Below are 11,355 nucleotides of genomic sequence, written 5' to 3'. Positions count from 1 at the left end.
CATTGACCCAGAGGTTGCAGGAACAGTAATCGGCTGACTTCATTACAGGCCGTCTTTGCTTGAGGTGCACCTGTTGCAATGCGACTTGCTTGTTAGTGAGGAATTGCAAGTAGATTGAATTAGAAAGAATGGAGCTGCAGGTTGAGTGTTGGTTTATAACATTATGTGCCTTAACATTGCAGCCACCTATATAACAATGCCATTTACAGGCATGATGGGTACTGTGTGGAATGTTGCAACCCATCCAAGGTTTTAATATATAATCGATATTTTGCCTCTGCAATTAGGCATTTTTCAGTTTCCCTCTTTAGAATTCTGGGAGTGGCCTTTGGCAAATTAGTCCTATTCCCCCACTCTTTCCCCATAGCACTGTAGTTTTTCTCCATTTGAAGTATATATCCAATTCCCTTATGAAAGTTACCCTTTCAGGCAGTGCATTCCAGATAATAACTCGTTGTGTAAAAATTAAAATTCTCCTGATCGTCTTTCTGGTTCTTTTGCCAATTACTTTTATTATAAATAAGATCAAAATCCTAGACAGGCGAAAAATACTTCTTTGTTATTTTTCTGTTTCTCTGGTAACTTTTTTTTGGATCTGTATCTGTACCCTTCTGCTTGTTGCTGGTTGTCTTTGTTTGGGATAGGTGATGGGTGGTTTGGAAGAGAGCTATGGCTGGCATAAGAAATTGTGACGCACAATCCTCAGCATCTCACTTCACATGTCCACCCCCGCCCTCACGATGTGCCCATCTTGCTTCCCTACTCACCTATCCCATCACTTCTCATACCCCTGCAGCCTGCCACTAACTCCTCCACTGCCTGCCACCCTTCACTTCTATTACTGTCTCATTGAACTATCTACAAACCCATGTTCCTTCCCACCCCTTGCTCCTTTGTTGCTTTCTGTCTCATTAACCCCTCTAATAATGCACCGCAGCCTCCAATTTCACCTGGCCCATTGTCTAGACAGCCTCTCTTCCACCCCTTAGCATCTTCTCTCCCCCACAACTATATCTAATTCTGCCACCACTTTATCTACTCCCCTCCACCCATCGTAGCCCACTATTGTCCTAGGAACCCTAACCCTCCAAATCCATTTAATGCAATGCCCAGACAGCCAGTGGCCACTTCATTCTCACCCTCTATTGCTTACTGTTTCTGCCGCCATCTCCACCCATTTCCTCATCGTCCCACCAATGTTTCCACTCACTTCTAGCCCATTGTAGGCCCCAGTGTCCAGACCCCAATTGTCTTTATTGTTCCCATTGTGTCCTCCTGTCAGTACTCTGCTTGCCTCATGCTCTCTATCCCAGCCCGTATTGCCTGTATATACTCTGTCCAATGACCTATTGCCCAAACCAGCCTGAAAGGAAAGCCTCGAGCCTGTTGAGGTCCACAAACGAAAGCCTCATTACTCCCGCACACTCCCTTAATTACCTAGTCTCCCATAGAAGCTTTCGGAGAAAGCTTCTTCCCTCCCTCACCTACCTGTGCTTAGTCCCACTCCTATTATAAAATTAAACCCTGTCTCCCTCTGTTACGCGTGCACCCACACTCAGTAACAGGAACTGAAATTGAACCTATTTATACGTTCCATACAGCAGTAAATGGCAATGGGGCACCACATGCACTTCATTCTCTCCAGAATATGGGTGATGTTTATTTCCTATCCGCAGAAGATAAGATACTTTTGCATGGTTATAAACATCACACCTTACCATAATATTAACAACTTAAACCTAGGCATATTGTCTCCTCTCGCATGCCACAATCAGTTCTTCCAGGCCTTGCACAATCCCACACTCGATGACCCATTCCCTCAATTATCCAGACCCTAGGACTACTCTCCCATAACCACACACCCTAAGTGTTGCTCTGTGCTGTTCCTGCAAACCACTTGCTACCAACCTGAAGCATCTTCTCTACTATCATCCAGTGTATTCTGGTTGCTTTTTTAAAAACAAAAAAGTAGGAGATAAAATTGCCTACATATAATAGCAATAAGCTGACTGATTTACAGTTCTCATCTAAGAGTGCACATAATGATGGAATTCAAGCCTGAAAATATCAGTAACACCCCTGCACTGCTCTGAATAAGTTGAATGTGACTATTAAAACCAATAAATTAATAACCTTCATAATTACATTATTACATAGCATAAAACAGCATGTCCTCTGACTCACCAAGCAACGACACGAGAGATCTGCTGTCTATATATACTGCTGCATAAAACCTGGAAATCTGTAATAAATTCAGTATCGCTCTATGTTTATTTACATGCAGTTCAACCCCAAACAGTAATATACTAATGCATTGAATGCTATGAATTAGTAATAGAATAAATAAAAAGCATATCTGCATCCCCAGTAATGTTGATGAAGATTATAACCCTCATCATTTGAAACCTGCCAAACTGATGAACTATTTAATAAAACCTAGTTGTCAATCTGGTCAATTGCTATCAACTTGGAAACAATTTTCTTTCACTTGTTTTCAGGACCCCAAGCTCTTCTGGTTGATAACTGGAATAATGTTTCTAGGGAGCGGACTAATGTGGCGACGCTTACTGTCCTTTCTGGGCCGACACCTCGAGCCTCCACCTCCTCCACCGGTATGTTCCAATTCTATTTATATAATCTAACAGCACAGAAGGAGGCTGTTCAGACCATTGTGCCTGTGCCGGTTCTTTGAAAGAGCTAGCCAATTAGTGCCACACTCCCATTGCTCTGCAAATTCTTCCTTTTCAAGTACAGTATTTATCAAATTCCCTTTGGAAAGTTACTATTGAATCTGCTTCCAGCAGCCTTTCAGGTAGTGCATTCTAATGAATCTATTTGAAATTGTGAAAATGTTGACTACATGGCTTTCTGATCAAAATGCAGGTGTTTGATCTTTGTATATATATATTTTAATGAAATTGCTTAAATGAATTATAGCATTTAAATTCACATGCAGACTTGTTGTTGACATGAAAAATAATCTATCTCTGATGCAATCAAGTTGAAAATGGTAACTTTTAAAGATTTTTAAAAATTCATTTTTGGGATGTGGGCATCGCTGGCATTTATTGCCCATCCCTAGGGCTCAATTTTCCCCAATTATCTGCGCCATTTTTTTGATGTGCACCATTTTTTTTTGAGTAAATAAAAATCTCCCAAGTTTCCCCAAAGTTTCTGCACCAGCATAATTCACTTAGGTACGATTTTTTTTAGGTTATGATTTTTTTTGCGTCATAACCTGATGTCTGCGCCAGTTTTTCAGATTTAAGCAAGTTTGGCCAACTTACATTGTTCCGAGGACGGTGTATGTGACCACTCCCAAAAAACCTTCTGGGCACTTAAGAAAAATCAGCACACATTACAAAATCGGCGCAGAAAGACGCCATTATTTTTAACCGAAATTTTGGAGGGAGTGAAGAAGGCAGAGAATATGCATCATAAATCTTCATTTTTTCAAAGTCAAAAGAGAGAAATTGGAAGTCTAATGCAATTCTTGAATTTTTGATGTTTTTCAAAGTAGCACCCCACCACTGAACGTCGTCTTACCTGGCTTGAGAGTCGGAGCATCGGCTGACAGAATCGTTCCCTCGCCCGGACACAGGCTCGGCTTCAAAAGAACCCCGGGGGTGGTGGTGGGAGGGGTTGGATGCCGAACTGAACTGTCAGCCACTTGTATTTCTTATATAAGGGATGAGAACCCTTCGGCTATAAATGATCAATTTCTAAACACTCTGTTTTCATCCTCAATACGGTCCACCTCAGCAGCTTCAAAAGAAGCCGGGTGGGGGATGGGGGGCTGGAAGCCGAGCCCCGAGCCCCCTGTGGTCTGGGCGAGGGAGCGATTCTGCCGGCCGCTGCTCCGACCCTCGAGGCCGATGAGGAAAGGTTTGGTGGTGGGATGGTTCATTGAATAAAATCAAAAATTCAAGAATTGCATTACACTTTGTTGCCCCAAATGTCTTCATTGAATGCCTAGCTTCCCGTTCTAAGCTAATCTATTGCGCATGCACAGACCAGGGTGTGGTCCATACTCAGGCATCCACCTTGGAAAGAGAGAGAGAGAGAGAGAGAGAGAGGGAAGAAGAGGTGTGAGTGCTTTGTCCTGTTTTGAGGTTGTTGCAAAGCGACAATTTAATTATGGGGGCAATATTGACAATGCCATACCTTGTGCAAGCCTTCTGCATGATGGAGCTGTGGAGGAGAAGATTGATTAGACAGCATCACCTGAGGAACCTCCGAGCACGTAGGATGATGGGCACATCGGGTATATCGAGTCAGGCATTCATACCTGCACCTGAGTGAGGCAGAGACTGTGTGAGAGTGCTGTGTTTCTGCAAAGAAGTTGTAACCAAGATTTGTGAGTTAATAAAAGCAGACCTGCATCCTAGAAGAATCAGGAGGACTGCTTTGTCAGTTAAAGTAAAGGTTACAGCTGCACTTTCATTTTATGCATCTGGATCATTCCAGGCCACAGCTGGAGATGTGTGCGCTATTTCTCAACATGCAACACATATCTGCATCCGGCAGGTGACTGCTGCAGTATATGCCTGGAGGAATAAATACATAAAGTTCCCCATGACCACCCAGGTAATGCGTGAAAGGGCTGTGGGCTTCTCCAGGATTGCTGGCTTCCCCAAGGTACAGGGCTGCATTGATTGTACCCACATCGCCTTGCGAGCACCTTTGGAGGATTCAGAGATGTACAGGAACAGAAAAGGCTTCCACTCCATGAATGTGTAGCTTGTCTATGACGACATGCATCGCATCGTGGCAGTTGATGCGAGATACCCTGGGATTCCCATAATGCTTTCATCCTATGTGCTTTATCTGCCATGTTTCAGCAGCAGCCAGAAGGGCAGAGCTGGCTGCTGGGGGACAATGGGTGCGGCCTCGCCACCTGGCTCATGACGCCCCTACGTGTAACCCAGACAGAAGCTGAGCGGGAATACAACATGTCGCACATTGCGACGTGCAGTTTGATAGAGAGTGCCATTGGCATCTTAAAGCAGCATTTCCGATGCCTGGACCATTCCAGAGGCTACTTGCAATACTCCCCTGAGATTGTCGATCAGTTCACTGTTGTCTGCTGCATGCTGCACAACTTAGCCATCATGAGGCAACAGCACCTGGTAGCAGAAGACCCACCTGAGATGAGAGTGACTGATGATGAGGAGGAAGATGCAGATGATGAGGAGGAGGAGGACAAGGACAAGGAAGCCATGCAACTACCTGAACTCAGAGCATGATGGCGGAGGAGGGCGGGCCGTTGTGCCCCTTTAACGATTGCTCGAGCGTTGCGCCAGCAGCTCATCCGTGAACGCTTTGCTGCCTAACGGCTCAGCGGCAACTATTCGAAATGGACCATGTTTACTGTTTGGACCTGTTCCGTAATGTTGTGTTGTGTTAAGAATGGAACAAATAATGTAAATGATTCGGTTATAATTTAAAATATATATTTTATTTGAAATGTTAATACTTGTACTTACAAGAATATTTTTATTAAAGTTAATTTATCAAACTTTAAAGTATTCCGTTAAGGTCACTTACAAACTCTTAAACTTGTAAATTTACATCACTTACAAAAAACTTTTAATTTGAGAATAGTTACAACAGTAACAACAACAACAGTAGCAAACAAAGGCTGCACCCATCTCTCCTCCACCTTATTCTAAAACCTCCCGCTTCACTTGCTCTTCGTGACTCCACCCCTGCCCACTGGCAGTAGCGCAGTGGTTCTCGGGTTAGTACCAAGCTTATTCTTTTGAGCGTCTCTGGTAATGTGCCCTTCTTGTGGGGGCATGGGCAAGCAGTAATTGGAGGGCCCGGCTTGGGCCTCTTCAGAGGTTGGTCTGGGGATTGGAGTGGGAGTGGCAGTTGATTCCGTCAATGGCCGTGGGGTCTGGGCGTGTTCCCTTATTGCAGCAGCTACCTCCGACATTCCCTCCCTCATGTGCCCCGACAGCATCTCATCTATCTCCGACATTACCTCCTTCATGAGTTCTGACAGTGTATCAACTACATGCAACATTCCCTCCCTCATGTTCACCGCCAGTGTATCAGCTACCTGCGACATTCCATCCCTAATGTGCCCTGGACAGTGTTCCCATTTCTCGTGAGAGTGTTGTTACTTCTCCTGACAGTCCCAATACCTCGCCACCCATCCCACCAACGGTGTCCAGGAGTGATCGCATAAGGTTAATGCTCTCCCCGCTCATCTGAACCACATCTGTTACGTCCTGCATCTAAGGAGAGCGCTGTCGAGCTCTCCTTCCCCTCCTCACCCTGGGTGTGGCTCACTGCACCCCACTGGAACCCGCAGCCTCGGACGGTGCGGCCCTGGTTGAGGCTCACTGCACCCCACTAGAACCCTCAGCCTTGGACAGTGTGAAACCATGAAATGTTCCGACACTCGCATCACTCAGGAAAGGGGCTGGCATCTCAATGGGTGGCACCAGCACATCCTCCAGAGTGAGTACAAGAGTGGGAGCTGCATCCCCCTCCCTCCCCCTCCCATGCTCTTGGTCTGGAAAGTCGGATTGGAGGATATTCACCTCTTCAGGCTCATCCGTGTCTGAATTATCTTCTGCATCGGCTTCAACCTCGCCAGGGTTGGCCTCAAGTTTTGAAAAATATAACAGAACAGACAAATGGTTAGCAGCAGAGGAGGGGGCAGGGTGGATGGCATGAGTAGGCTCATACAGGGCAGGCAGCAGGCTCATTTGAAGGACCATGATGAATGATAGCACATTGCATCAACCGAAGTGAAGCTGATGGAGACATCGCCATGAACCGAAGCATGGCTAGCCCACGCAGTACTTACCATTTAGCAAAGCCAGAATATGGAATTTGCAGGACTTACCCTCTCCCTCGAGCTCAGCTTGTGCAGTGGTGGTTGCTTTTCTCCAGGCAGGATCCATCAAAACAGCGACCCTCTCTTCCACGAGTGTCGGTGAGTTTAGATTTGCCAGGCCTTCTACTGTTAGAGTTCTCTCTCTTTTGTTGTGGGCCACCTTCCTCTGCAAAGATGAAAATATAACTTTTTAGAGATGGTGTCTTTCTGGGTGGGACAGACAGATGGTCACATTTACAATTGCAATTGCATTGAATAAATGAAAATATTACTTGCACTAATTGCTTGACCAAGGTCCTGCCACTTTTTGCACTGGCCTCCAGACCTCGGTCACCATTGCACAGTAATCTTGTGAAGTTGGTTCCAGCGTTTCTTGATTTCTTTTGGTGAAACTTTTATGTGACCTCTGCTGGTGTCCAGCTCGTGCTATCTGTCCTCAATTACAGTAACCAGGGCTTCCACTTTGTCCTGTGAGAAATTATTGGTCCTTGAGCTGTGTTGCGTATTACAGCTCCGATTTTTTTCCACTCAGAGTAAAAGTTCTCACACACCACTCAGAATTAAAGTTCTCACACACAACTGGCTCTTTTAAAATGACTGAATGTAGACCGAGAGGTGTACTGGGCATGAACGCCCATGCCATTCATTTAGAAAACTTTTTTTTTCACGCGTGCGCAGAAAGGGGAGATCTTAGGCTCCACACCCCACCCCCCCCCCCCCCCCCAAAAAAGCTAAAGGACAGGCTGCGTGGCGCCAATTTCAAAAATTAGAATGGGGAAACTTTAAAGTTTTTTTGTGGCGTAGTCGGGCCCCAAAAAAATGGACATAGCTGTTCAAATACGCAAAAAACGGCATTGGGGAAAATTGAGCCCCTAGTTTCCCTTGAGAAGGTGGTGGAGGGTCGCCACCTTGAATCGCTGCAGTCTGTGTGATGCAATTAATTTACTGGGTATTGAAATCTACATTGAGAGTTTTGAGTGATAATCTAATTTGATGAGTTTTAACCAATCCTATTTTCATTTAAATCTTTCTGGTATGAAGTTTTCTCTTTTGGTAAATTCTTATGATTAGATGCATGGGTATGTGCTATAATACAGAAGATTTGCGCTATTTATGCTCCATGTCAACATTGAGCATTTCCAGGTCATCAGCATCACAGGTTAGATTCAGGGTAAAAGTCCCTTTATAAGTTCCCAAGGATGTACCCTTAACCCAACCCCAACCTAAGCAGAGTGCACTGTACTGCATCAGTGTTGATTTTAATTATTGCCAGTGGCTCTTGAGGACTCCATTCTGGACAACTTGGTCCTGAATTCTGAGCAGCTTTGTTTTGTGGACTTGTCCTTATCCGAACTAGATGGAAGACTTGTCAAAGGTGTAATAATCCACTAGGTCACTCATTCCCCATGGCATGAAGATTTTTAATTTTTTAACTACACCGTAGCAATTTAGTTGGTGGCCAGCATAGATTTGTGGCATTGAAAGCAAATTAATTTGAATAAGGCAGATTTAAACCATCTGGTTGTGAATTAATCAGAAACTTTCTTTCTCCTGTTTCTGGTTGCTCTAGATGCCATCTATCCTGAAAAGATCACAGCTGATTGGCGGACGAATCGACCTGAGACATGGTTCCAAATCATAAATTTCCAATTCTGCCACAATGTTCATAACCAATGTGCAAGCAAAATCTAGTAGCACAGCACTGGAAATATAATTCACACACGATACTTGCAACGCCATCCACACGCGCCGATTTGAGTTGTAAAACATTATTTGTGTATTGTGGATCGAAGGGTCGATACTCTGAGGGCTCAAATCCTCAGTAAGTGCACCGTTTCAGTCAACCTCATTGCCGTGTTGCATCAGAGCATAGAAGCCTGTGACATGAAAAAAAATGTCACAAGGGACGCGAAAGAAAATGAATTTCACAAAGCAATAAATTGCGCTGTCCAAATTGAAGTTAGTTGTCTCGGAGGTCAAGGATTGTTGTACTCATCTGTTCCTTGTGTTAAAAGAGACAATGATGTCCACATCTTATTTATTTCATTATAATTAGTTGTTGCAGTACAGAAGTGCCTTTGTGGTAGAATGTGTGGTCTTTGGCATCTCCTACTTCACTGTTCTTTAGCTAAGAATGTGGATAGATGATTTACACTCCAGTGTTTGCTAGCCCTGCTGTGTAACCAGCTGATGGAAGATGTTTACAATTGGCTTTGGGAGATACTAGCCCTCCCCACCCTGTGAAAAACAATTTGTTTCCAGTTGCCATTTTGACCTGTAGCTTGAGATGAGTTAGGGAACTTGGTGCAGGTGGAATTGCAATACAGCCAGTGTATTTATTGAAGTGTCCTAGCTCTTGAAGAATGGCTATTTTTAAAATAAAACTATTGTACAGTACGAATAAAATTTAAATTCAAGAGAAATATTTTCCTGCATCTGTACTAAACATAAATAAAAACTAAATAGCAAGAAGCTTTATTTAAATCAAAGGCTATACACAAAGGCATTTTATCCAGTTTTGACATGAGCCATGGTGTGGCTGTGCACTAGTACAGTGCAGAAGGGGGCCATTCAGCCCATCATGCATATGCTGGCTCTTTGAGCTATTCAATTAGTCCCACTCCCTTGCTGTTTCCCCATTTTCTCCCCTTCAAGTATTTATCCAATTCCCTTTTAAGAGTTACTATTGAATCTGCTTCCACCACCCTTTCAGGCAGCGTATTCCAGATCAAAATAATTTGCTGCAAAAAAAATTCTCATCTCACTCTTTTGCCAATTACCTTAACTCTGTGTCCTCTTGTTACTGACCCTTCAGCCAGTGGAAACAGTTTCTCCTTACTTTCTCTATCAAAACCCTTCATGGCTTTGAACACCTCTCTTAAATTTCCCATGTAACTGAAGCCCCTCATCCCTCGTGTCATTGCAGTAAATCTCCTCTATACCCTCTTCAAAATCCTGACCTCCGTCCTAAAGTGTGCCCAGAATTGGACACAATACTCCAGCTGAGGCCTAACCAGTGATTTATAAAGGTTTAGCACCACCTCCTTGATTTTGTATTCTATGCCTCCATTTATGTCAAGGATCTTGTATGCTTTTTTAACAGCTTTATTAACATGTCCTGCCACCTTCAAAGATTTCTGTACATAAACCCCCCGTTAAAATTGTACCATTTAGTTGATATTGCCTTTCCTCACTTCACACTTCTCTGCATTAAATTTCATCTGCCATGTGTCTGTCCATTTCACCAGTCTAGGTCCTCCTGAAGTCTGCTGCTATCCTCCTCACGCTTTACTACTTTTCCAAGTTTCATATCACTGTAAGCTTTGAAATTATGCCCTGTATAGAAACATAGAAACATAGAAAATAGGTGCAGGAGTAGGCCATTCGGCCCTTCTAGCCTGCACCGCCATTCAATGAGTTCATGGCTGAACATGCAACTTCAGTACCCCATTCCTGCTTTCTCACCATACCCCTTGATTCCCCTAGTAGTAAGGACTTCATCTAACTCCTTTTTGAATATATTTAGTGAATTAGCCTCAACAACTTTCTGTGGTAGAGAATTCCACAGGTTCACCACTCTCTGGGTGAAGAAATTCCTCCTCATCTCAGTCCTAAATGGCTTCCCCCTTATCCTTAGACTGTGTCCCCTGGTTCTGGACTTCCCCAACATTGGGAACATTCTTCCTGCATCTAACCTGTCTAACCCCGTCAGAATTTTAAACGTTTCTATGAGGTCCCCTCTCATTCTTCTGAACTCCAGTGAATACAAGCCCAGTTGATCCAGTCTTTCTTGATAGGTCAGTCCCGCCATCCCGGGAATCAGTCTGGTGAACCTTCGCTGCACTCCCTCAATAGCAAGAATGTCCTTCCTCAGGTTAGGATACCAAAACTGTACACAATACTCCAGGTATGGCCTCACCAAGGCCCTGTACAATTGTAGCAACACCTCCCTGCCCCTGTACTCAAATCCCCTCGCTATGAAGGCCAACATGCCATTTGCTTTCTTAACCGCCTGCTGTACCTGCATGCCAACCTTCAATGACTGATGTACCATGACACCCAGGTCTCTTTGCACCTCCCCTTTTCCTAATCTGTCACCATTCAGATAATAGTCTGTCTCTCTGTTTTTACCACCAAAGTGGATAACCTCACATTTATCCACATTATACTTCATCTGCCATGCATTTGCCCACTCACCTAACCTATCCAAGTCGCTCTGCAGCCTCATAGCATCCTCCTCGCAGCTCACGCTGCCACCCAACTTAGTGTCATCCGCAAATTTGGAGATACTACATTTAATCCCCTCGTCTAAATCATTAATGTACAGTGTAAACAGCCGGGGCCCCAGCACAGAACCTTGCGGTACCCCACTAGTCACTGCCTGCCATTCTGAAAAGTCCCCATTTACTCCTACTCTTTGCTTCCTGTCTGACAACCAGTTCTCAATCCATGTCAGCACACTACCCCCAATCCCATACCCAAGTCCAGGTCATTAATAAATATCA

The 11,355-nt window shown here is 44.3% G+C and overlaps 1 protein-coding gene across 1 annotated transcript in view; it reads left to right on the top strand.

Annotated features, from left to right (window-relative positions):
• The window catches only part of mrs2 (magnesium transporter MRS2), a 40,462-nt gene extending 30,067 nt beyond the window's left edge, over positions 1 to 10,395 (top strand). Inside the window, exons 10-11 of the mRNA XM_070879853.1 lie at positions 2,499 to 2,612; positions 8,421 to 10,395. Of these exons, the coding sequence (XP_070735954.1) occupies positions 2,499 to 2,612; positions 8,421 to 8,492 (186 nt within the window). The 3' untranslated portion in view covers positions 8,493 to 10,395. The remainder of the gene's footprint in view (positions 1 to 2,498; positions 2,613 to 8,420) is intronic.
• Positions 10,396 to 11,355: the final 960 nt, after the last annotated feature.

Source organism: Pristiophorus japonicus, chromosome 5 (genome assembly GCF_044704955.1).
Source record: "Pristiophorus japonicus isolate sPriJap1 chromosome 5, sPriJap1.hap1, whole genome shotgun sequence".
NCBI classification, from domain to species: Eukaryota; Metazoa; Chordata; class Chondrichthyes; family Pristiophoridae; genus Pristiophorus; species Pristiophorus japonicus.
This window is presented reverse-complemented; position numbering and strand designations above follow the sequence as displayed.